General features: G+C 50.1%; 1 protein-coding gene and 1 long non-coding RNA gene across 8 annotated transcripts in view; one reads left to right on the top strand and one right to left on the bottom strand.

The window, feature by feature from the left end:
* KIAA1671 (KIAA1671 ortholog) overlaps positions 1 to 26,132 on the bottom strand; it is a 245,469-nt gene that overhangs the window by 5,551 nt on the left and 213,786 nt on the right. For all 6 annotated transcript variants that reach the window (XM_055105446.2, XM_055105445.2, XM_055105444.2 and 3 more), the window contains 6 exons: positions 20,924 to 21,042; positions 17,382 to 17,631; positions 14,334 to 14,508; positions 10,106 to 10,230; positions 6,774 to 6,916; positions 1,123 to 1,205 (listed from right to left, as the gene is read on the bottom strand). In XM_055105446.2, coding sequence (XP_054961421.2) covers positions 1,127 to 1,205; positions 6,774 to 6,916; positions 10,106 to 10,230; positions 14,334 to 14,508; positions 17,382 to 17,631; positions 20,924 to 21,042 — 891 coding nt within the window. In that variant the 3' untranslated portion in view covers positions 1,123 to 1,126. The remainder of the gene's footprint in view (positions 1 to 1,122; positions 1,206 to 6,773; positions 6,917 to 10,105; positions 10,231 to 14,333; positions 14,509 to 17,381; positions 17,632 to 20,923; positions 21,043 to 26,132) is intronic.
* LOC117977461 (uncharacterized) lies at positions 10,240 to 17,431 on the top strand. 2 transcript variants are annotated; one of them, XR_010111738.1, is made up of 4 exons: positions 10,240 to 10,383; positions 12,221 to 12,517; positions 15,489 to 15,572; positions 16,413 to 17,431. It is a non-coding gene; the product is annotated as an uncharacterized LOC117977461 (long non-coding RNA). The 2 variants fall into 2 exon arrangements; XR_004668627.3 differs by having other exon boundaries at positions 10,240 to 12,517.

The following is a 26,132-nucleotide window of genomic DNA, read 5'->3' as shown; positions in this document are numbered from 1 at the left end:
CATTCATATAAAGTGGGGAAAATAGAGTCAAAGTAGAATTATATTCACTCAGGTCAGGTTTTACCACTGAGTTAGGAAAAAGCTTTGTTTTGCAGGGCTTTCTGGAATTTGGCTTTGTGGATAAGGGATGGTGAGTCTCTTGTGCTCATCACATCAACGCTGACTTTGATGGTGCACGTACCATGAGCTCCTATACTGAGGAGAAACAGGCAGCGCTCAGTCAAGCACCACAGGTGCATTCTCAGTGAGCCCTGAGGACAGCTCGGTGGTGTGGACACTGCTAACCCATTTTACAGATGAGGAAACTTAAGTTCATGATGTTCAGTCATTTGCAACTTACACCAGGGCCTATCTAATTGTAATTTTTAATGTATATTTTTTCAAATTCATTTTTAACTACATAGGTTGTACATGAAACACTCCCCCTATAAAAATTGTAACCATTTCTGGCCGGGCACAGTGGCTCATGCCTATAATCCCAGCACTTTGGGAGCCAGAGGTGAACGGATCACCTGAGGTCAGGAGTTCGAGACCAGCCTGTCCAACATGGTGAAACTCCATCTCTACAAAAAATATAAAAATCAGCTGGGCATGGTGGCAGGCACCTGTAATTCCAGCTACTTAGGAGGCTGAGGCAGGAGAATCGTTTGAACCCGGGAGGCAGAGGCCGCAGTGAGCCAAGATCCGAGATTGCATCATTGCACTCCAGCCTTGGTGACAAGGGCGAAACTCCGTCTCAAAAAAAAAAAAACAAAAAACAGGTAACCATTTCTAATTAAGCTAACCTCTGATGTCCCCGCCCTTTTGTTTTATCAGAGGGGATTGTGATGCAGCTAGAAGGGTCAGCCAAGTGCATGAGCCCAGAGCCCCAGTCACCTGCCTCCTGGCCTGGTACCTTTCACCCACTCCAGGCAGCCCAGCTTTGTTTTCTCCCTAAATGGAAACAGACATAACCATCCTCTTTACAGGAACTCAGAACATCCCCCACCCCTCACTCTTCCCCTTACACAGCCTCTTTCCTTGGGTACAACAGCCCCAGTCTCTGAAGCATGGCCCCCCTGAGTTCCCCATTCCTGTGACTGCAGGGCTCTTCCCAGGTTCCCCAACAGAGCCCCTTCATACCTGGTCAAACTTGGTTCTCATAAAGACTTTGCCTCTTCTTGGATTTCAATTCCTTTAGCCACTGGGGAGAGGGTTCATCCGATCTGAAACCACAAAGCCAGTAAGAGACTAGTTGAAACCAGACTGTGGGCTCCTTGCGGGCAGGACTGAGTGGTATCCGACTGTCTATCCCTGGGCCCAGGCGGGGCTGGGGCAAGCACTCAGAGGTGGCAAAGATGCCCATATTAACGGGACTGATAAGCAAGAAGTAGAAATTAACCACAGTGTCCAACAATGGGGAATATTAAATAAATCAGGGGTCCCGAACCCCCGGGCCACAGACCGATACTGGTCCATGGCCTGTTAGAACAAGGCCACACAGCAGGTGGTGAGTGGTGGGCGAGTGAGCGAAGCTTCATCTGTATTCACAGCCGCTCCATCACTCACATACCACCTGATCTCTGCGTCCTGTCAGAGCAGCGGCAGCATTAGATTCTCATAGGAGTGTGAACCCTATTATGAACTGTGCATGCAAGGGATCTAGGCTGCGAGCTTCTCATGAGAATCCAATGCCTGATGATCTGTCACTGTCTCCCGTCACCCCCAGATGGAACCATCTAGTTGCAGAAAAACAAGCTCAGGGTTCTCACTGACTCTACTGTGAGTTGTAGAATTATTTCATTCTAATTACAATGTAATAATAATAGAAATAAAGTACACAATGAATGTAATGTGTTTGAATCATCACAAAACCACCCCCCTATACCCCTGGTCTGTGGAAAAATTGTCTTTCACAAAACTGGTCCATGGTGCCAAAAAGGTTGGGGACCGCTGAAATAAATCACGATATATCTGTTCTATGAGATAATCTGCAGTTATAAAAATTTATCTTGGTTGGATACAGTGGCTCATGCCTGTAACTCCAACACTTAGGGAGGCAGAGGCAGGAGGATAGCTTGAGCCCAGGAGTTTGAGACCAGCCTGCGCAACACAGTGAGACCCCATTCTCCACAAAAAGCAAACAAACAAACAAAAAATTCGTCCTATATAAAATTATTTCCATCCATCCGTTTGTCATGCAAATAGCTATTCATCCTTCCATCTCTCTATCCAGGTAAGTGTCTGTGATGGTTAGTTTTATGCATCAACTTAAACCTAATGTGTACCCAGATATTTGGTCAGACATTATTCTAGATGTTTATGCAAAGATATTTTTTCTTAGATGAGGTTAACATTTAAATCAGTAGGCGCTGAGTAGCACAGACTACCCTCCGTGATATGAAAGGGCCTCATCTACTCAGTTGAAGGCCTGAATAGAAAAAGACTGGCCTCGCCAGGCACGGTGGCTCACGCCCGTAATCCCTGCACTTTGGGAGGCCGAGCTGGGCGGACCACGAGGTCAGGAGATCAAGACCATCCCGGCTAACATGGTGAAACCCCGTCTCTATTAAAAATAAAAAAAATTAGCCGGGTGTGGTGGCGGGTGCCTGTAGTCCCAGTTACTCAGGAGGCTGAGGCAGGAGAATGGTGTGAGCCCAGGAGGCGGAGGTTGCAGTGAGTAGAGATGGCTCTGCTGCACTCCAGCCTGGGCGACAGAGCAAGAATCCATCTCAAAACAAAAAAACAAAAAGAAAAAGAAAAAGAAAAAGACTGGCCTCCCAGGAAGAAGAGGGAAGCCTTTTGGACTTCGACACTTCCTCGCATCCCCAGCCTGCTGGTCTACTCTGCAGATTTGGGACTTGCCTGCCTCCACAATCACATGAGCCAATTCCTTAAAATCAATCTCTATACATACATACGTGTGTCTACACGTGCATACATATCTATATACGTACATGTATATACAGCTGACCCTTGAACAACACAGTTTGAACTGTGTGGGTCCACTTGGATTTTCTTCTGCCTCTGCCACCCCTGAGGCAGCAAGACCAATCCCTCCTCTTCCACCTCCCCCTCAGCCTACTCAATGGGAAAACAATAAGGATGAAGAATGAAGACCTTTATGATGATCCACTTCCACTTAATGAACAGGAAATATATTTTCTCTTCCTTATGATTTTCTTAATAACATCTTTCCTCTAGCTTACTTTATTGTAAGAATATATAAAATATAATATACAAAATATACGTATGTGGTTATGAGTGAGGCTTCTGGTCAACACTAGGCTATTAGTAGTTAAATTTTAGAAAGTCAAAAGCTACATGCAGATTTTTGACTACGTAGGAAGTCAGTACCCCTAATCTCTGCCTTGTTCAGGGATCAACTGTATTATTTACACACACACACACACACACACACACACACACACACCCGATTGGCTCTGTTTCTCTGGAGAACTCTGAACAATACAATGCCCATAAGACATACAGCATACAGAGCTGCCTTTTGTTTATCAAAGGTCAACAATAATTGTTTTGGGGAGGTGAGATTTGTTTAGACTGTTTTTTTGTTTGTTTGTTTTTTGTTTTTTCTTTTTTTTGAGACGGAGTCTCGCTCTGTCTCCCAGGCTGGAGTGCAGTGGCGCCATCTCGGCTCACTGCAAGCTCTGCCTCCTGGGTTCACGCCATTCTCCTGCCTCAGCCTCCCAAGTAGCTGGGACTACAGGCGCCCGCCACCACATCCGGCTAATTTTTTGTATTTTTAGTAGAGATGGGGTTTCACTGCGTTAGCCAGGATGGTCTTGATCTCCTGATCTTGTGATCCGCCCACCTCGGCCTCCCAAAGTGCTGGGAGTACAGGCGTGAGCCACCATGCCCAGCCTGTTCAAACTTTTTTAAATGGAAGAACACATACAGAAAGGTACTCAAATCAAAATGTGCACAGCTCAATGAATTTTCTCAAAGTGAATACATCCGAGTAGCCACCATCTACATGGTACTACTTTTGACTTTTATTTTTTTACCTTCTTCTTAGCAGTTTTCTGTGTTCTCAGAATTTCTTATAATGAGAACACAACATTTTAATAAAAAACAATAAAGTCAGGCCAGGCACGGTAGCTCATGCCTGTAATCCTAGCACTTTGGAAGGCAGAGGATCATCCAGGAATTCGAGACCGGCCTGGGCAACATGGCGAAATCTTGTCTCTACAAAAAAATACAAAAATTTGCCAGTCATGGTGGCACACAACTATGGTTCCAGCCACTCATGGAGGCTGAGGTGGGAGGATTCACCTGAGACTGGGGAGGTTGAGGCTATAATCATGCCATTGCATTCAAGCCTGGGTGACAGAGTGAGACCCTGTCTCAAAAACAACAAAAAACAATAAAGTCGCCATTGTTTAAAACTTTATTCAAGAAAAAAAAAATCACGTTTATGAAGATTGTTAAACGGGCACGGGAAAACATTCATATGGAACATGGAGCAGGGGAATCAAACTACGCAAACATCATGATCTCAGCTACGTTACAAAGAAAAAGAAAATGGAAGGAGAGATGCCCAGATATCAACAGTAGTGGTCTTTGCACAGTAGGATCGTGGATGATTTTCTTTTCCCCTTTGTATTCTTTTTGTATTTTCTACAGTCACTGCTTTTATAATCAAACACACATGCACACAGGACGTGACTGATTCTGTTCTCAGAGAAAGCTCCTGAGACCCGTGGCCCTGGAGGGGTTGGAAAAGATGCTGGCCTGTTGGTGGTACAGTGGGGGTCTGCACCTGAGGGGATGAGAGATTAGGTGACTCTGGAGTCTAGGGGCAGGCCTTCAACTGCTATGCCTGCCAGCCTAGGAATGAGGAAGAAGAGGGCCCCCTGGGCAGACGGGGGTCTAGGGTACTCCAGACTTCAGCCAAGCTTTGCCTAATAGTGGAGACACAAGCCCAGGCCTCCAGAGGTGCCTCTGAGGCCCTAGTCTGGGGGTTCCTCCAGCCACAGAGAAATGCTGGAGCCCTCCACTGACTCTGGAGCCAGAATTCTGGCATTACCAGAACAGGGAGGCACTGTCTCAACTATGGCCCTGTCTTTCTCTAACGTCTCACCTTCTGGTTCCCACAGCCCACTCTGCGCTATGTATTTTACACTGCCTGAGGCTCCCAGGTACATCTGGCCTCCAGGCCTTTGCATGTGCAGTGGCTTTAGCCTGGGATCCCCTCTCACTGCCCGTGGTCCAGCTAAGACCCAATTGTCCACCATGATTCAGTTCAAGTATCTCCTTCTCTTGGAAGTTTCTTTTTTTTTTATTAGAGAGGCAGGGACTCACTGCATTGCCCAGACTGGAGTGTGGTGGCACGATCATAGCCTCCATCTCCTGGGCTCAAGGGATCCTCCCACTTCCACCTCTGGAGTAGGTGGGACCACAGGCATGTACCACCACAGCCAGCTAATTTTTTTTCTTTATTTCTTTTTTTATTTTTCGTGACAAGGTCTCATTCTTTAGTCCAGGCTGGAGTGCAATGGTGCAATCATAGCTCACTGCAGCCTCCAACCCCTGGCCTCAAGTGATCCTCTCACCTCTGCCTTCCAAAGTCCTGGGACTATAGACGTGAGCCACTGCACCCAGCTGGAAGTCTTTTCTGCCGCCCATCCTCAAGTGTGCATTATGAGCCCTTCATCTGCCTCCCTCCATCACAGGGGTCAGAGAAAGGGCCAGAGAGTAAAATATTCCTGATTCTGTGGGCTGTGGGGCATCTGTGCTCCTTCTTAACTCTGCAGTGGTAGCACTAAAGCAGTTATAGACAATACATAAATGAATGCATGTGGCTGTGTTCCAATAAAGCTTACTTACAAAAACAGATGTGGGCTGGATTTGGCCTGTGGGCCATAGCTTACCCACTCTTGCTCTGATCCAGCCAGCCCTTACTATCATTACAACTCTAGCATCAGGAACAATCCCTAACTTTCATGGATTAACAGTGCTCATGATAAGATTTCCACTCTGCTTCACTGAGTACTTCTACATCCCAGGGCTCAGGCACAGGGCTTTAGACACACTCTTGTTTCATCCTCATGACCACCTCGGAAGGTTAGGAGGTTAGAAAACCCACTTTACAGATGAGGAAACTGAGGTTCAGGAGGTCAAGTACCTTTTCCCATGTCATGCAGCTCTTAAGCAGCAATGGTGGAATTAAACCCTGGCTGTGTGACCTTAGATCCCCTGTTCTTAACCTCCACCTCCAGCTGCTGAAACACCCCTCTGAGAGCCTGAGAGCCTGAGAGCCTCTTGGGGGGCAGAAGCTGCTTTGTGCTCGTCTCTACACACAACAGCCCAGGATCGGGATAGCTGTTCCACGAAGGGAGTGAAACTGATCTCATTCAACCTGGCCGTGCCCTTTGATCCACCTTCCCAGGTCCTCCAGATCTCTTACAATAAAGATACTTCCCCAAAGGGGAAGAGGAGGGAGAATGCCTCAGTTTCCCCATCGGTCTGGAGAGGGCTAAACTAGATCAGTAGTTCTCCAACAATGGTGCCCTGGCGTTCCATGTAGCAGGTGGCAGTGGGCGGGGGAAGAGGAGAGGCCAGCTGGCCTGATTCCTGGCCTCCTTCCCCGGCCTGTGTTGTACCTTTTAGGTATCTGAGTATTGAGAATTCACATGAACAAAGCTTCTGCTGCTAGAGAAAATTAAAAAGTTGAAACTCTCTTCTATTCAGCTCTAAAACCTATGCGAGCACCTCTCTAGAAGTATACCCTGAGTTTGGAAGGAGAGGGACCCCCATTCCCCAAGACCCCTCACCTCTCATCCTTGTCCATGCTGGAAGGCAGCACGCGACTGCCCAGCACCCCAGGCTGGAAGGGAGACTTGGGGCTCTTGGGTTGGGGTGCCCAGCTGGGGGTCTCGCCAGGACTGTCCACCTCTGGCCTCTTGTGCAGCTGAGCCTGGGGAGAAAAGAGAGCTGAGTCTATAAGCTGCCCTTTGTCTGGGGAAGGGCCCCCTCCCATGCAAATGTCAGGTACAATGAGCCTTCTGCAAACACTCGGGGCCCCCTGAATCGGAATAAACCCAGACAGGAAACATGGGTGCTGAGAAAAGTCAGATGTCAGTCTGGCATTCCAAGCAGCCACCCTCGACCCCCAAGATCGAATCACCACCCAAACCCCACATAATCACATTCTCTTTTGCTGAAAAGCCACCATTTGTAGTGCGCTCAGCACACGGCATGCCACCCTGAGAACCCTACATGGAGAGAGCAGCTCCCTCCATCCAACAGCTGCAGCTTAGCTCCGTTCAGTTCCTTACTCCTGGAGCCATGTAAATAAAATGAAGTTTTCGACAGTCCATCAGAGTCCCATAAGAAAACCAGAGGGCAAATATCCACCCATTTTTGGAGGGCATGTTGGGAATGGAATACAATGGTGTGCATAAAATTCCCTTGCGGGACCTGAGGTGTGAGTGGTGGCAAGTGGCTTCTCTCTCCCAGGCCGTGTTGGGTCAGCCCCCGGCAACAGCAGTCATCACCACTGTCCACTGATAGCTTCTGTGCACTGATCACCCATCATTTTTGCTCTACCAGGCTCAAGTAATATGACAAATGTGAGTTCGTTCCATGTGTGTATGATTTTTTTAGGGCAGATCCTGGCTTTCCCCATTTTACAGGGTGAGAGAGCCCAAAGCTCAAAGGTCTAGCCTGAAGTCACACAGCTTTTATGAACTGGGATTCACACCGGGTCTGCCCGCAGCCCAACTCCAGGGTTCTTTCCAGGACAAGCCCTGCAACCTCCCCTGGTTGTTAATAATCGCCTAGCACTGCTGTGGTAGAGATTGAAGTTTAAGCTAACACTGATGAATGAATGGCCAGAGCCCCGTTTTCACAGAGCACAGTGGACTGGAGCTGTGTTCTGGAATCCCAAGATCTGCCTCAGCAGTTACTCGGTGCATCCACATGGGAGCCCCAGGGCCTCCATCTCACCTACACCCAGGGCCTGTGGCTGTCTGCCTCCTGCGTTAAGCTACCTTATAAGATCATTTGCTCTGTGGCAAGAAAGAAAATGAGGGAAGGAAGGAAGGAAGGATGGGAGGGAGGGAGGGAGGAAGGCTGGATGCAGTGGCTCACGCCTGTAATCCCAGCACTTTGGGAGGCCGAGGCGGGCGGATCAGGAGGTCAGGAGATTGAGACCATCCTTACTAACATGGTGAAACCCCGTTTCTACTAAAAATACAAAAAATTAGCCAGGCATGGTGGCCGGCGCCTGTAGTCCCAGCTACTCGGGAGGCTGAGGCAGGAGAATCGCTTGAACCCGGGAGGCGGAGCTTGCAGTGGATCACACCACTGCACTCTAGCCTGGGCAACAGAGTGAGACTCAGTCTCAAAAAACAAAAAAAGAAGAAGGAAGGAAGGAGAGAACAAGGAAGGAAGGAAGGAGAAAGAGAAAGGAAGGAAAGAAGAAAGGAAGGGAGGGAGGGAGGGAGGGAGGGAAGGAGGGAGGGAGGGAGGGAGGGAGGGAAAGAAAGTCAGAAAACCTCCAACCTAGTTCTAGTGACTGAAAGATGTTCACACTTTAAGGGCCTGTAAAATCAATTACAGACACAAGCACGCATCCACTACTGACTGACTTTCTATTCGTGGAAGAAATGACAGAAAAGCAAAACTTCCGTCTACTAAAGGAGCAACAGAGTCACGGCGCTCCCACACGGGGATTGTGTGGCCTGCATGGGATACACAGAGTTGAGAAATTCCACCAACAATTCAGGCTTGTTTGCCTTCATTTCTTCTTCAATAAAAGGGGAACGAAGAGCTACCTTTTGCAAGGTTGCTGGAGCATAAAGTGAGTTTGCAAGCACATGATGTCTGAGACAGAACAGGGGGGCAAAAGGGCCTCTTTCCTCACCCAAATTAAGTGCCATTTGGTTCCAGGACTATGAGAGACACTTGTGAGAGCTGGAGGTGGGGAGGAGGGAGGCAGCTCAGCCTTTCCCTCAGCATTGCATAATACAGTTGGCATTCTGGTGCAATTTGGAGACTGGGACTTGGTTCCAGCCCTGGCTTCCTGTGTCATCTGGTACTGAAATGATCATTTTCTGTGCCTGCCTTCCACAGCAGACCGGATTCCTCAAGGGCTTCAGGAGCCTGGGTTTGTTCACTCCTGCTTACCTGATGCTCAGCACTGGTGAGCGTCACCAGTTGGATTCTCAGCCCACTTTACAGATAAGCAAACCAAGGCTTAGCTATGACACCAGAGCAGCAGGTTTGGGGGCGGAGGAGAGTCAGAAAGTGGAGATTAAGCAACACAGGGCCACTGGTGAAAGCCAAGTAAGTTGGTAGTATTGTTAATGGTAGAAGCCAATTTCCTAATTTTGCCAATGTGCTATGGTCATGTGAAACACTATCATGTGGGTGAAGCTGAGTGAAGGGTATGGAGAAACTCCCTGAGTTATTTTTGCAACTCCCTTTGAAACTTAAACTATTTCAAAAATGGAAGGAATGAAGGAAGGAGAAGGAAGGAAAAAAAGAAGGACAAAAAAAGGATGGACAAAAAAGGAAGGAAGGAAGAGAAGAGAAAGGGAGGGAGGAAAGAAAGAAGAGAAAGGGAGGGAGGAAAGAAAGAAAAGGAAGGAGAAAGGGAGGGAGGAAAGAGAGGTAGGAAGGGAGGGAGGAAGAAGGGACAAAAGGAAGGAGGAAGACAGGGAGACAGGGAGGGAGGGAGGGAGGAAGGAAAGGAAGAAAGGAAGGAAGGACGGAAGGAAGGAATCTGTTTGTTTTTTGTTTTTTTTTGAGATGGAGTCCCGCTCCGTCGCCCAGGCTGGAGTGCCGTGGCGCAATCTCGGCTCACTGCAAGCTCCGCCTCCCAGGTTCAAGCCATTCTCCTGCCTCAGCCTCCCAGGTAGCTGGGACTACAGGTGCCCGCCACCACGCCCGGCTAATTTTTTTCTATTTTTTAGTAGAGACGGGGTTTCACCATGTTATCCAGGATGGTCTCGATCTCCTGACCTCGTGATCTGCCCGACTCGGCCTCCCAAAGTGCTGGGATTACAGGCATGAGCCACTGCACCCAGCCGGAATCTGTTCTTTACGCTGCTAAGGTTGAGGATCATGCCCACCAGGTGACTCTTGGTGAGAGGTCTGGTACCTTTAGCACTGCCGGATCCATGCCTGGAAACGCGGGCATCCTCTGAGGATGGCTGACGGGGGTCCTCTCAGCTTTGGATGGCTTCTCCTCCTCATCTGACTCTTCCTTCCTGGGTGATTTCTCCTCTGTTGCAAAGAAAAGGGCACTGAATTCATCAGCAGCTGCCATGTACTGAGGTCCTACATGCCAGATAATTTGCACGCAGTATCTCATGCAGTGCTCACATCAGACCTGCACAGAAGACGCTACGGCCCATTTTACAGATGAGGACCACCCAGGTGCCTGCTTTCATGCTCTCTCTTCTCACAACTCTGCTTCTTGCCAGAAGATACTGACAACAGGCAGAGTAGGTTTTCTTTTGCGGGAAGACAGAGGCAAACCCATCTCCTGGGCCCTTGGCTCATTCCAAGTCAGGGAAATAGAAGGAAATCTTTGGCAGAGGCAGGAAAGTAGATAGGAATGCTTTCAGCCAACAATGCACCGAGGTTATGCTCTCAGAGGAGAATGTGGAGAGCTTCATGTGTCTTGTGGAAAGGCGGCCCAAAGGTGGACCAGGAAGCCATTTTCCTTGACCCCAGCTCCCCTATCCAGGACTTAACCCCAGACCCGTGCTTGAGGCTGAGCTGATCACTCAAGCTTTTGGGTGATGGGCTGCCTATCCCCCTCTTCCAGGAGTGATATGGGAGGAGTTTCTACTTCCCTGAGACCAGGATGCTGGCATGGGCACAGTGAGGATTGGAGGAGGGGGCGGGGATGAAAGAGGCAAGACCTGGTGCTCTGGAGCCCTTGGGCTACCCGGGGAACTGAGGTACGCTAAGAAAACACAGACCCAGCCTTCCCCCTCCAGCCCCTGGCCGGCTCCTCCAGGCTGACGGGAGCCAGAGGTGCTGCTGCCACGTTCCAGCTGGGGGTATTTGTGTGCTTTTGTCCCTATTATGGTCTTCATTTGCTCCAGGTGGCTTAATAGAGCTTGGCTCAGAAAACCAAGAAAGTGCAGAGAGGTCTCACCTGAGGCACTTAAACATTTCCTTTAATAACAGAAATGGGATAGGAGTGGGAGAGAGAACTCTCCAAGCATTTCTTTAAGGTATCTGGTCAGAAGCAATGCCCCTCACTCAGCTCAGAGCCTGGTCTGACATCCTAATGTTTGCTATGGGCAAATCCCAAATGAACAAAGGCATCTACAAGATGTTTTTGAGGACTAAAAAGGCTGTGTCTACATAGAGTGGGCAGGTCAGCTGCTCTAGTTTCCATTGCAAGAAGAAATTTTTTCTTCTTTTTTTTTTTTGAGACAGAGTCTAGCTTTGTCGCTAGGCTGGAGTGCAGTGGCACGATCTCGGCTCCCTGCAACCTCTGCCTCCTGGGTTCAAGCGATTCTCCTGCCTCAGCCTCCTAAGTAGCTGGGATTACAGGCACGTGCCACCATGCCCAGCTATTTTTGTATTTTTAGTAGAGACGGGGTTTCACCATGTTGGCCAGAATGGTCTCAATCTTCTGACCTTGTGATCCACCCACCTCGGCCTCCCAAAGTGTTGGGATTACAGGCGTGAGCCACCACGCCCTGCCTGTTTCTTCTTAAAAGTCTTTCATGGCTCTCCATCTACAGACGAAATCTAACTCCTTAGCAAAGCATCAGGGATCTCCATGATCTGGCCCCTGCCTACCTTTCCAGCATATCCTGCTATTCCCAGCTTGAGCAACACGAAACTGCTTAGGGATGCTCCTGCCACACACACAGAATGTTCTTTCCACATCTCTGCCCCTTTGATCTTGTTGATACTTCTGCCTGGAATAACTTTCCCTAACTCATTATTATCCATTCTTCAAGATTCAGCTCAGGTTTTGATACAGTAAGCAGCCAAAATAGTCCTTAGAGGAAAATGTATAGCCTTAAATGATGCATTAGAAAACAGAAAAGATTGATAATATATGGACTGAGCTTTCAACTCAGGAATACAGAAAAAAGACCAGCGAGCAAACCTAAAGAGAATACAGGGGTGGATTTAATCAAAATAAAAGCAGAAATAGTAAAACCTTATTAAGCTATGTCTCTGTCTCTTGTAACTCAAAGAGCCTCAATTAATACACTAACCTTCAAAACACTGTTTTACCTAGTTTCTGATAAGTTCTACATAACAAGAAATCAGTTTCCACTTTTGGGAGTGCCACCCTGGAGGCCAACGCATTGGGCAGGGGAAGCGGCTCCGTTCCCTTCCCAACGCAGGAGGCGCAAGTGCTGACGCAGCCGGTGGAGCGGCGTGAGCACGAGCGCGAGGTGCTGCACAAGGCGCTGGAGGAGAATAACAACTTCAGCCGCCAGGCGGAGGAGAAGCTCAACTACAAATGGAGCTCAGCAAGGAGATCCGCGAGGCGCACCTGGCCGCGCTGCGCGAGGAGCTGCACGCGGCCGAGGTGAGCAGGCACAAGGAGCAGCGAGAGGAGATGTCGGGCTAAGGGCCCGGGACGGGCGGCGCCCACCCTGCGAGAGAACACGTTCGGGTTTTGGTTTTGTTTCGTTCACCTCTGTCTAGATGCGACTTTTGTTCCTCCTCCCCCACCCCCGCCCCCAGCTTCATGCTTCTCTTCCGCACTCAGCCGCCCTGCCCTGTCCTCGTGGTGAGTCGCTGACCACGGCTTCCCCTGCAGGAGCCGCCGGGCGAGACACGGTCCCTCGGTGCAGACACCAGGCCGGGCGCGGCTGGGTCCCCCGGGGGCCCTGTGAGAGAGGTGGTGGTGACCGTGGTAAACCCAGGGCGGTGGCGTGGGATCGCGGGTCCTTACGCTGGGCTGTCTGGTCAGCACGTGCAGGTCAGGGCAGGTCCTCTGAGCCGGCGCCCCTGGCCAGCAGGCGAGGCTACAGTACCTGCTGTCTTTCCAGGGGGAAGGGGCTCCCCATGAGGGAGGGGCGACGGGGGAGGCGGGTGATGGTGCCTGGGAGCCTGCGTGTGCAGCCGGAGCTTGTTGAACTGGCAGGTGGGTGGGTGGGGGCTGCAGCTCTCCTTAATGTGGTTGCACAGGGGTCCTCTGAGACCACCTGGCCTGAGGTGGACACCCTGGGCCTTCCTGGAAGCCTGCAGTTGGGGGCCTTGCCCTGAGTCTGCTGGGGAGTGGGCATTCTCTGCCAGGGACCCATGAGCAGGCTGCATGGTCTAGAGGTTGTGGGCAGCATGGACAGTCCCCCACTCAGAAGTGCAAGAGTTCCAAAGAGCCTCTGGCCCAGGCGCCTCCGTGGGACAGCCCCGCCGCCCCTCCCCACCAGGGCCTTGCAGATGTCCTTGAAAGACCCACCCTAGAGCCCTTTGGAGTGCTGGCCCCTCCTGTGCCCTCTTCCCTGGTGGAAGTGGCAGCCACAAGTCCTCCTCAGGGAGCCCCAAGGGGGATTTTGTGGGACCGCTGCCCACAGATCCAGGTGTTGGAAGGGCAGTGGGTAAGGTTCCCAAGCCAGCCCCCACACCCTTCCCACTTGGCACCCAGAGGGGGCTGTGGGTCGAGGCCTGACTCCAGGCCTCTCCTGCCCACACCCTCTGGGCTGAGTTCCTTCTTTCCCTTGAATGCCCAGTGCTGGCCTTGGAGGACGGTCAGCTGGAGGACGGCGGTGGGGGAGGCTGTCTTTGTACCACTGCAGCATCCCCCACTTCTCCACGGAAGCCCCATCCCAAAGCTGCTGCCCGGCCCCTTGCTGTAAAATGTGAAGGGGGTGGCTGAGTTCTCTTAGGACCTCAGCTTCCATCCTGCGGGAGGCCTTGGCCGGGCACTGCCAGCGTCTTCCAGAGCCACACCAGGGACCATGGGAGGATCCTGACCCCTGCAGAGCTCAGGGGTCAGCAGGGACCCACTGCCCCATCTCCCTCTCCCCACCAAGACAGCCCCAGAAGGAGCAGCCAGCTGGGATGGGAACCCAAGGCTGCCCACATGTGGCTTTGTGGGACTCAGAAAGGGAAGCAGAACTGAGGGCTGGGATATTACTCATGGTGGCAGCTCTCATAGCAAAAGCCTACTGTAATATGCACCCATCTCATCCACGTAGTAAAGTGAACTTAAAAATTAAATGAACAATTAAATAAACACCTGTGTGTTTAAGACAAAAAAAAAAAAGAAATCAGTTTCCTATGTAATTGTGTTCTAATGATCTACAGCCTTCCAAGTCAGGAATTTTTTCATAGGGCTTAGTCTAAATCCTTCCTGCTGTTCAGTGTGCTATCTGAGGAGGAGAGAAGGCATGGCATACCCGTTGAGTCTTTGAACATCCACGTGTTGTCAGTCTCATCCTCCAAAGGTGATCTGCTCTCGGACTCACTAAATCGGCTGCGCCGGAGGGAGTGGGAGATGGGGGCCCGGCGGCGGCTTCTCTTGCTGAGCTGCACCCGGGTCTTGAGGGCACTTGAGTCGAGGACTGAGGTTTGCTTTGGGAGCAGCAGGGAGGAAGAGGAAAAAAATCAAGGGAACCATCAATGGAGGGTACCACAACACAGTTGGTGGTACACAGCTTCGCTGACAGATAAGAGGCTATTTAGGTGGTACCTAGGCCAGGGCTTCCACATTTTAACAGTAACCTAACACCCAAAGCCTAAATTTCCCCATAAAACATACCCCATAGGCTGATGACAAAAGTCAGGTGGAACAATGAACCTTGAGTGCCCGAGTACAGTGCCTGGCTGCCTGGCACCCAGTAGGCACATAATACAAATGCCTTTTCCCTCCCAGTGACATCCACCACACAAGCATGTAATCTACAGCAATGATCAGTACACAGCAGGAGCTCAATAAATGTTTGTTTGTTGAATGAATAATGGATTCAACATCTAACTAAATCCTTCTGTCAACTGTATTCACACAGAGTCCCCGGGTTGAGACATTCTCCGTGGAATTCCTCCATTACTCACATAATCTAGGGTGCAGGTGGGAAGGGAGGGGGCAGCTTACTAAACATCAGGAGTCAATTTTCAGGCATCCCTGAAGACTCACACTCTGAGCTGCGACAGGTGGGGGGTTGGTGAGGGCTGCCAAGTCACTACTATCCCCAGTGAAAGGGTGGGGAGCACAGACCATCTGGGTGGGCCCCAGTAAGGAGATGGGAAGTGCCTGGCTCAGAATTCTCCTGGGAGACAGCAGTGAAGTGCTCAGAGCTGGGGTTCAAACCCTGCTGGGTTCGAATCCTGGCTATGTGACCTTGGGCAATGAGCTTCACTTCTCTGAGCTTGGGTGTCCCTATTTATAAAAAGGAGATAAACAGAGTGCCTCCTTCCTACAGTGGCTGAGAGAACTCCCTGTGCTCAGGTGTGGAAAGCCCTTGTTTCAGTCAGAGCCTGACCACGGCTCACAGCCAAGAGCTCTTTCCGGCAAGCTCACGTTCTTACATGAAATGTTGGTTTCTTCCACCTAGGTCCACTTTGGAGAAATTCCATCACCCAAGGCCTTCTAAGTCAGTGATGACAGGCTAATTTCAATGAATCATTTCCCAACAATGGTAAGTAACAAAAGTCCCAATGGGGTGGTGGAAGGAGCTGATCATAGCTACTTCCCAAACCAGCCACAGTGGTATCTTGTGAGGAGACTTGCACGGGACCAGTGAAAGAGGGGGAAAGACAGAAATCAGAAAGTGCCTGCTGCACCTAGAGGCAGGCTTGCTTCTCCGGCCACTTAACAGAGCCAGGTTTTCAGAGTCCAAGAGAGCAGGACAGAATCACGCTGACAGAGGGGCTGGCTTGGAGGGGAAGATGGTGCCACCCTTGCATCCTCAGCCTGGTACAGAGACTGGATTCCTTAGTGCCCCGCCTCCGCCTCCCCATTTGGCCTCCAAACCGTCCCCACAGGAGACCTAAATCATGGTTGGCACCATACATAAACCTCAGTATCCCCACAGGAGACCCAAATCGTGGTGGGCATCACACATAAACCTCAGTATAATTTCAGTAAGCGTTAGACCTATGCTTAGGGACACCAGCATTTAGAGTCACTCCATGGCCACTTTGATTTGCTAATTTGCAAAATGGGCAGGCAGTTTTGCCTCTGGGGTTATTAACATGTGCCTGGGCCAGTGGTCAACACTCACTGACTGTTGTTTATAATGGACATCAAGAAGGAACCACTTAGCGTTCTAGCAGGAAAGTTCATGATGCAGTGACATGATGCTGGTATGTAAGGCACACAGCAAGATCTCAATACATGTCTGTTGAGTGAATAACTGAATATATCACCCAACTAAATCCTGATGACACCCAGGGAGGTGGGCATGGCCATGGTTATATAATGGGGTTCCCCAATCAAGACTCAACTTGTGTCTTTCTTTGTCTCTGCCCTGATCTAGAGGTGCCAGCGAGAGACCTTGGCCATATACTGAAGGAGAATCCTCTTTGAAGCCCTAAAGGAAGCCCTTTTTCTAAAGCAGCGGTGTTCCTCCTCTGGGGAAATGTGGGTAGCCATGCCCAAGTGTGTAGGTGGGAGGCTTTACTGCGAGGAGAGAGGGTCCCTTTCACATTTTGCAGACGTTCCATCCCCCAGAGAGTGGGCAGGTAGCCCTATTGTTATGCGAGGAGAATAATGACATCACTCCTGGGTTTCAAGGGTTGAAAAGGAAGACCTGCCTGACCCCTGGAGGTGGGGCTCCCAGGGGAAAGGAGGATAAGTTCTGGTCTGGAAGATACTAGAGCAGGAGACCGTTTGACCTGCTACGCTGGGGCAGCTGACATCCTGGCTGTGCTTGGGACCTGAAAGAGCTGAGTGCTAGGGGCTGTCCCCTGGGACCTCCATGAAAGGTGCCCATGCCTGAGGGGACTTTCTGTCCTGGAAGAGCCACTACAGAGACAGTCGGATCCCCTGATACCAGGGACACTGTTGTACCAAGCAAGACCTTAGTGAGAACGTTCAGCAGAATCATTCTGAGCAAACTCCAGGCTCTTCATGCTTGCAACTATAAACCTCAGGGTGACTTCCCAGGGGTAAGTGGTCAGACTCCCTGCTTACCTGGCAGGTGAGGGCTTAGATCAGTTTTAATTTGAATGCATGCAATTGTATTTGAGGCTGTGGAGCTGTTGATGCTGGTTACAAGTGGATAAGGAAGCTGAGGCTCAGAGAGGTGAAGACATTTGCCCCAAGACACACAGCAGGTGTATGGCAGGTCCAAGATACATGCATAAGTGAGTCCCATTTCAAAGACAGTGCCCTCCGTACCCACTCCAAGGGTCCCTGGCACTCAGATCCTACACCTGAAGTGGCAATTCACAGAGACAGGCTGGAATTTCCATTTAAGAAGAAATGCTCCTGGCCACTGACTTACATCAATGAAGGAGAAGTCATCTACTCTCTTTTCAGGGCAGGCGTCCGGTGGAGGCGGCCCCTCCATCCCATCGGTGGATTCCAGGTCAGTGCTGGAGTGGTCCACGCTGGTGCTCCGCTGGTCCCTGGAGCAGTCATACTGGTCCCCTGCCGAGGTGGGCTCCGTTTGGGAGGACAGAGAAGACAAACGGCTGCTGGGGGGCTGTTTCCTTGTCGATGTGGCACTGCTATCTGGGGACTCAGTGGCCAAGCTGCCAAAAAAGGGAATGAAGGGAGACATGGTTATGGAGAACGTTTCAGAGAACGGGATTTCAAGTGAAGGATGCTGCAGGCAGCATAGCTTGGGGTATGTTTTATAAGCCAAGTAACAACAGACAGAACATCCCAGCAGAAGACCCTCTTTGGAAACAGCACAAGATGTGCCAGCGAGGTGCTGTTTAAGGCACTTCCTGGAACACCTGGCCAGGTGCAGAATGGGAGGGGTCAGGCCTGTGCCACTCAAGATCCTTTAGCCCTGCGCTGTCCTGGACGGAAGCTGCTTATCACAGGTGGTTGCTGGGTCCTTGCAATGGAGCAAGTGACAGAGCTGAGATATGCCGTGAGCATCTTACACACTGGATTTCCTATACCTTACACACTGGATTTCCAATACTTTGAATAGAAAAAAAAGAATGTAAACTGCCTCGCTAATAACTTTTCATGTTAATTACATGTGGAAATGATAGTATTTTGGATCCCTTGGTTCTGATAAAATACATCCCTAAATTGAATTTCACTTGTTTCTTTTTATTCTTTTGGTGTAGCTACCAGGACATTTTAAATTACATATATGTCTTGCATTTGCAGCTTACATTATAATTCTTTTTTATTTATAATCGATACATAGTAATTACACGTTTCTGGGGTACAGAGTGGTGTTTCAATACATGTATATATTGCATCAGGATCAAATCATGATGTTGTATTTCTGCTGGGCAGTGCTGATGTAGATCAAATTGTTATCAGCATGGAAGAGCAGGTGGTGGGACCTGCATTATTTCATTCACTTATTCATTCAGTCATTTAATAAAAATCTACTGAGCACTTACTATGTGCCAAGCATTGTGCTAAAAAATGTGTCATTCAGTCCTCTCCAATAATCCTATGAGGATTAGCCTATAACTGCCACAATCCTACAAGTTAGGGTTGGTGACATGGTTTGGATTTGTGTCCCCAACTAAATCTCATGTCGAATTGGAGGAATGGCCTGGTGGGGGGAAGTGATTGGATAATGGGGGCAGATGTCCTCCTTGCTGTTCTCATGATAGTGAGTGAGCTCTCACAAGATCTGATGGTTTAAAAGTGTGTGGCACCTTCCCCTTCTCTCTCTCCTGCTGCCAGGTAGGACGTGCCTTGCTTCCCCTTCACCTTCCGCCATGATTGTAAGTTTCCTGAGGCTTCCCCAGCCCTGCAGAACTGTGAGTCAATTAAACCTCTTTCCTTTACAAATTACCCAGTCTCAGGTAGTTCTGTATAGCAGTGTGAAAACAGACTAATATAATTGGCCTTATGAACTTAAGTATTCTTATTCACCTTGTTAAAGGTGAGGAAACTGAGGCATAGAGATGTAAATTAGCTTGTCCCCAGCAACAGGACTGGGATTGAGCCCAGGCAGTCTGACTCCAGCGTCCATGTCCTTGGCTCTCTCCTACTTCTGAAATCTCTTCCTATGATAATATAATCAGGTATCACTTGGGTCATTGGAATAATGTAAGATAGAAAATTTACAGATAATTCAAGTCATTAAAAACCTCCTGCCCTGCCTCCATCCACATATTAAAAAGAACACCTAAGCCAATAGCCTAGCAAAGCCTCCAGGTCATGGGAAACCCTCGCCTTGAGAAAGGACAGGTGGGCACACCTGACAAGTGGGCCTACTCTCAAGACCACCAGTCTGCTCCCTTGAGCAGAACTTTCCACAGGTGTGCTGGCATTTCGTCGTGCTTTCTGTCAGCTCTGGGATGATTTTATTACTTGTCATATGGAGGATGTTAGGGTTGTAAGGTGGATTGAGGCAAATCCACACGGGATGAAGGTAACAGCACTGAGAGACAGCAGGTGGCACCACTGTCCAAGGCTGGGTGTGCCATGCTCCTGGGGTGGCCCGAGGAGGGGAAGTTGCTTTGTCTCTGCAGGACAGCAGGGAGCACCCCCTCAGGGGTGCACCTAAGTCCACACTCCAGGTCCCACAGGTCCTGAGTCAGAACTGGGGAATGGAGACCCCGAGAGAGGAACGGGCTCCTAGGGTCACACAGTGACATGTGCAAAACCAAGACCTGGGTTTCCAGACTCTCAGTCCAGTGCTCTTGCAGGGGTATTCTAGATAAATTTAAGTAAGCTCATAACTAAACACATATTTCATGGGTCAGTGGGAAAAACAGCTTTCTCGGGCACTGTAAAAAACCTTTGCTTTCCTTTTACTTTTTCTTATCCATTTTCAATTCTATCACCCTCCTGCCAACTTTAATATTGGTGACTTTATCATTTTTATCACTGTGGTAAAATACAATTTGCCATTGGTCACATGTAGGACAGTCACAGTGTTGTGGAGCCATCATCACTGTCATCCTAGAAATTTCCATCACCCCAAAAGGAAACCAGATACCCACGAAGCAGCCACTCCCCATTCCCTCTCCACCCCCAGCGCCTCATCTGTTTTCTGTCTCTATGGTATTTGCCTATCTTGGATATTTCATATATCATTATTTTTATTATTATTATTTTTTTAGACAAGGTGTCTCTCTCTGTCGCCCAGGCTGGATTGAGTGCATTGGCGCAATCTTGGCTTACTGCAGCCTCCACCTCCCGGGTTCAAGTGATTCTTGTGCTTCAGCCTCCTGAGCAGCTGGCATCACAGGTGCCCACCACCACACCCAGCTAATTTTTTTTGAGTTTTTAGTAGAGATGGGGTTTCGCCATGTTGGCCAGGCTGGTCTCAAACTCCTGGCCTCAAGTGATCTGCCCGCCTGGGCTTCCCAAAGTGCTGGGATTACAGGTGTGAGCCACTGTGGCTGACCCATAATCTTTTTTTGTTTGTTTTTTTGAGACGGAGTCTTGCTCTGTCCCCCAGGCTGGAGTGCAGTGGCACAATCCCGGCTCACTGCAACCTCCGCCTCCCAGGTTCAAGTGATTCTCCTGCCTCTGCCTCCCAAGTAGCTGGGATTACAGGCGTATGCTGCCACACCCAGCTAATTTTTTGTATTTTAGTAGAGACAGGGTTCCACCATGTTTCCCAGTCTGGTCTCGAACTCCTGAGCTCAGGCAATCCGCCCACCTCAGCCTCCCAAAGTGCTGGGATTACAGACGTGAGCCACCGCACCCAGCCCATAATCTTTATTATTATTTTTTTGTACTTCCTAATTTCTTTTTTAAAAGAAGAATGGGTTCCTTTTATAATTACAGACTGGAGGTTTTAGCAATATAGAAATCAGGAGGTGGGTGGGCTGCAGCAACTCCAGCCCAGCTGCCCCCTTTGCAGCCAGAATCCCGTCGCACGCGTCCTACCTCTCCCCGCTCTGGCACTGCTCTGTCCACGTCCCATACTGGCTGCCGGCTTCGTGCACGAGGGTGTCAGTGTCCTTGGGTTCAGTGGGCCGCCGGGAGAAACACTGCTTCAGCTGGTCCTGCAAAGACAAGCCAGATGTGAGATTTCTACCAGGAAATGTACTCAGAACCCCCGTCCCGGCTGACACACAAATCAGATCGCATGGCCCCCAGCTCAAACCCATCCCAGCAACCCGCTGCCTTCCTAAGTGGGGCCAGACATCTTGGCTGGGCACTAGGGTGACCAATCGTCCTGGTTTACCAAGATATCACAAGATACAGGACTTTCAGTGCTAAAAGTGGGCCAACTGGGATGAAGTGGTCACCCTACCTGGCATGTGGAGCCCTGCAGGGCATCGCCTGGCCCCCACCTCAATGGCCCTCTCTCCTCCTCACAGTACAGCCTGGGCACACTTCTCTCATCTTCAGTGTTACTCAGACTCATGGATCTGGCTGGGGGAAGCTCCATGCACCCGCTTGCCCAGGTTCCTACCACCACCGTGTTTCCCAACCGCATCACCAGACAGAACATCCATGGAGCACCGAACTTGGGACAGGCATTGGGCTGAGCTCTTGACATGAGATCACCTGGTTGAACTACAGTCCCTTGACAATCCCATGGGGTGGATCTTATTACAATCCCCATTTTACAGATGATAAAATTGAGGCTTAAAAACATGAAATTACGGCCGGGTATGGTGGCTCACTCTTGTAATCCCAGTACTTTGGGAGGCCGAGGTGGGCGGATCACGAGGTCAGGAGATCGAGACCATCCTGGCTAACACGGTGAAACCTCATCTCTACTAAAAATATAAAAAATTAGCTGGGTGTGGTGGCAGGCGCCTATAGTTCCAGCTACTTGGGAGGCTGAGGCAGGAGAATGGCGTGAACTCGGGAGGCGGAGCTTGCAATGAGCCAAGACTGCACCACGCCAGCCTGGGCGACAGAGAGACACTCCATCTCAAACAAAAACCATGAAATTACACGCCCCAAATCAAATAGCCAGTAAACAGCCAGCGAAGTGGAATTCAACCCCCAGGTCCAAACCACTGCGCTTCAGGCAACATCAATCCCTTGGGCTGTTGCAACCTGGTCTATTGCTGGTCTCGGCCCTCGGCCTGGGCACTCAGAGAGGGCACGCAGGGAGCAAGGGTGCTGATTAGCACAGAACTGACCACAGGGCCAAGCCTGGCACACGGTGGAAAGGCCATAAATCCCCATTAAATGACTGAACTGCTGTCTTCCCTCATTTGTCTGCTTCGCAAATTAAAAGCCCATTCCCTGTAATGTGGCCACTGAAGTGGCTGCCACTTAGGCTTGTGCTTTGTTGAGTGGGGAGAAGCTGGTGCCCTCAAGACAAAACGAAAAGTCCAATCCTTGGATGGGCCGTTGGCACACTGATGACTCAGACGGCCTTGGCTGCCTGAGCTTTGAAGCTTTGAATGACGCTCTCAGTCACCATCTTTTTTTTTTTTTTTTTTTTTTGAGACAAGGTCTTACTCTGTCACCTAGGCTGGAGTACAGTGGTGCAATCACAGCTCACTCCAGCCTTGGCCTCTGGGGCTCAAGTAATCCTCCTGCCTGAGACTCCCAAGAAGCTGGGAGTATAGGTATACACTACCACACCCAGCTATTTAAAAAAATTTTTTTGTAGAGATGGGGTCTCGTCATGTTGCCCAGGCTGGTCTTAATCTCCTGGGCTCAAGAAATCCTCCTGCCTCAGCCTCTCAAAGCATTGCAATTACATTGCATGGTGAGGCACCACGCCCAGCCCCAGTCACTGTCTTTTGATGAGGAATTTGGAGATGGGGGTTAGGGCATAAGACTGGCCCAGAAAGACAAACGGGGCTCATCTTTACTCCTTACGTTCTGTTCCATTTGAGATCAGGAGGCACATTCTGCTGGAATATGCTTCATATCATCTCCTGCTCAAAAACCATCCGGGGTTCCCTATTGTCCTCACGTAGAAATCCAAGGCCCCTTGAAAGCGAGCCCCCAAATTTCCTGTCTGATCCCATCCCCTACCCTTGCTCCAAACAAACTCTCTATCCCACACTCTTTGGCTTACTACATACCATATCCACACAAGCCTCACACACTCCTGGCCTCTGCAGCCTTGTTTGTATCATTCCACCTCCCTATCCATCCTTCTTAAACAAAGCTATTGCAACCCATGGTGATATCTCCTCCCTAAACTTTTTTCTTTTTTCCTAGATGGAGTCCCACCCTGTCTCCCAGGCTGGAGTGCAGTGGTGCAATCTTGGCTCACCGCAACCTCCGCCTCCCAGGTTCAAGTGATTTTCTTGCCTCAGCCTCCTTAGTAAGCTGGGATTACAGGCACACACCACCATGCCTGGCTAATTTGTATTTTTAGTGGAGACAGGGTTTCACCACATTGCCCAGGCTGGTCACGAACTCCTGGCCTCAGGTGATCCGCCCACCTCGGCCTCCCGCAGTGCTGGGATTCCAGGCATGAGCCACCACTGTATACCCTGGATGACTTATCAATTGTACCAGGCAGAACGTGACACATAATTTATATTACACAACAGATATTTACTGAGCTCCTACTACATGCTAGGCACCGGGTAACTGGGCGTGGGAGGTCACGGCACAGATGCAGGCTCTGGGATTCTGCAACTCATCAGATGTGCCCTTTAAGACTGGGATGCTCCAATGTTTCTGTTCCCCTCTTGGAGCCTGCCTGGCACGCAGTAGGTGCTTAGTTAACGGAGGTGGGCTGATTGTTCCTCAGCAGTTTATCTTCTTCCCAGGCAGGGGAGCCAGCCTCTTCTCAGGTTCTCTGGAACCACACTGAGCCGAGACAGCACTTGTGGTCCATGTGGTCCTGCAGAATGAGTGGGCACCTGGGGAAAAGCCTGCTGTGTGGCCTCAGGGCTCTGGCTTCCCTCTCTGAATTGCAGAGAAGTTACAAGAATTCAGTGAGAAAATAATGGTCACCCCCAGGGCACAGACGCAAACTTGACAGCTCCTAGAACAGGGCCCAGCACTCAGGAAACATCCCATAAATGGTCACCTCCTTTCCATTCTCTTTCTCTTGCCTTTTAGAGATACTCATGTACCCCATGATGTTCGTGGGAATACTGTGAATGAGGTGTATACAAGGACGGGAATTCAGAATAAATCCCTCAGTCACCCCTGCTAAATGGCTACACTCATAGACCCGAATAAGAGCTGCTGTCCACTCTTAATTCTACTGTCTGTAGAAGCTTTTCTGTCTCTAGTTACAACATAACACCTTACTCACTGTAAAACATTTAGGAGTAATGGAAAATCACAAAGAATACATTTTAAAAGAACTTATCACCCAAAGACAGTATCCTGTCATAGTCCTGCCCGGAATTTTCTCAGGATCAATTCACCTACATCACCATTTTACTGGCTGAAGAATATTTCACTTTTTGGATGCAGCATCTTCCATTAACCAGTCCCCAAGTGCTGGGACTTTTGGTTGCTGAGGATTTTCTTCACCACTATAATCAATAATATGACGAACACCCCTGAGGCTAAATCAACACATCTTTGCAATTATTCCCGTAAGAGAAATTCCTAGGTATAGAGTCACCAGGTCAAAGGGCTTTGGGATCCAGATGAGCAAGCCAGCTTTGGAAGAGGCTGCCTAACTTCCAAGCCTACGGGCAGCACATAGGGATAGCTGTTAGCACGCTGTAGGGATGCACTCAGGCCCTGCTGGGGAGTGTTATGTTTTTGCCTTGCAAGGCAAGGTCACCTGATATACTCAGAGGCACAGCACCATCGACAGAATTCTCCCTGGGACGCAAGGCTAGAAGTGGTCATCTGAGCCCGCTCCCAGCTCCTTACTGTTTTCAAAGATGTGATGGAACTGGCCATTCCCTAACTTAATGCCCTTCAGAGGTCAGATTCAGAGGCCAGATGCTGGGGACTTAGGGGTTGTTTCTGGTGGAGGACAAGACATCGTTGTCCCAAGCAGCTTGTTGTCCCGAGGCTGCAAGGTGGATGCTGGGCTTGTGCCTGTGTATGCTAAGCTCAGCGGGAGGCAGAGGAGTGACAGCTTATAGCAAGGGTGGGGACGCAGGGCAGGGCTTGCTGTCTCTGCTCTGCCCAGCTGTGTGGCCTGGCTAAGTGACCCCACCCATCCAAGCCTCAGTTTTCACATTGGAAAAACAAGGACTGTTTTGAGGTATCAACAGATAATCTTCAGAAAGTGTTAAGCTCACTGCCTGGCACATAAATGAGTACCCAGGAGATGGGAACCGTCATGATGACAGCAATTTTCAGGCCCTCTTTGGAGTCAGGCAGGGGAATGGAGCCTTGGCAAAGGGTTCTTAAAATCCCTGAGAGAGGGGGATCCCCCTCAGGGCTGAGTGATGGAAGAAGGAATTTGCAGGGGCCCCCTAGAAACCAAAAGGTCAAGTCCATTGCTGAGGGTGAAACCAGGGCAGGCGGCAGGGGGGCAGTTTCCAGACCTCTTGCGGATGGCCCTGGGGATAAATGGTGTCCAACCAAAACATGGTGGCTTCCCTTTATACAACCATCTGTGTGCCCTCCCCCACAGACGTTTGGGATTCAGGTTCAGGGATCTGAACTCTCCAAGAGTCAGGGATGGATGGGTTTTCTCCCTCCACCGCCTAATGCCACACTGAGGGTCCTGAGGCCAGCGCTGCTCCCTCCTCTCTCTCCTTCACTGCCATACTGCATCGATCCTCAGTCCTTCAAAGTCTCTTTCTGGAACATTCCTTCCAGCTATGACCAGCTATCTGTTCACCCACGGCGGCAGCTTCCGGGGGACCTCCCCTGGCATCCTTCGCCCTGTATGTGCTTCCCATTCTACTTTCCAAAACTGAATAGGTCCCTGCTCAAAGCCCTTCCACAGCCCCCCACGTCCCTCCAGGTAAGGGCTGGGGTTAGGGAAAGGGTTACGGCCTGCGGGACCTGCATGGGTGCGGGGCCTGGTGGGCTCAGCAGCTCCTTCAGTGTTGCTTCCCTCCTCCCATACCCCTCCTCTCACCCCCCCAGTCCCTCCCACTGGCTCCTCCAGCCCCATTTCCCTCCCCTCACATTCCTCCCTCTCACCTCCAGGCCTGGTGGAGCAGCCACCACCTCCAAGTTACCATTCAGATTTCAACTTTGATGGCCAGGAAGCCTTCCCAGAACTTTCCCACCGTCC

The sequence above is a fragment of the Pan paniscus genome, chromosome 23 (genome assembly GCF_029289425.2).
Source record: "Pan paniscus chromosome 23, NHGRI_mPanPan1-v2.0_pri, whole genome shotgun sequence".
In the NCBI taxonomy this organism is placed as follows: Eukaryota; Metazoa; Chordata; class Mammalia; order Primates; family Hominidae; genus Pan; species Pan paniscus.
This window is presented reverse-complemented; position numbering and strand designations above follow the sequence as displayed.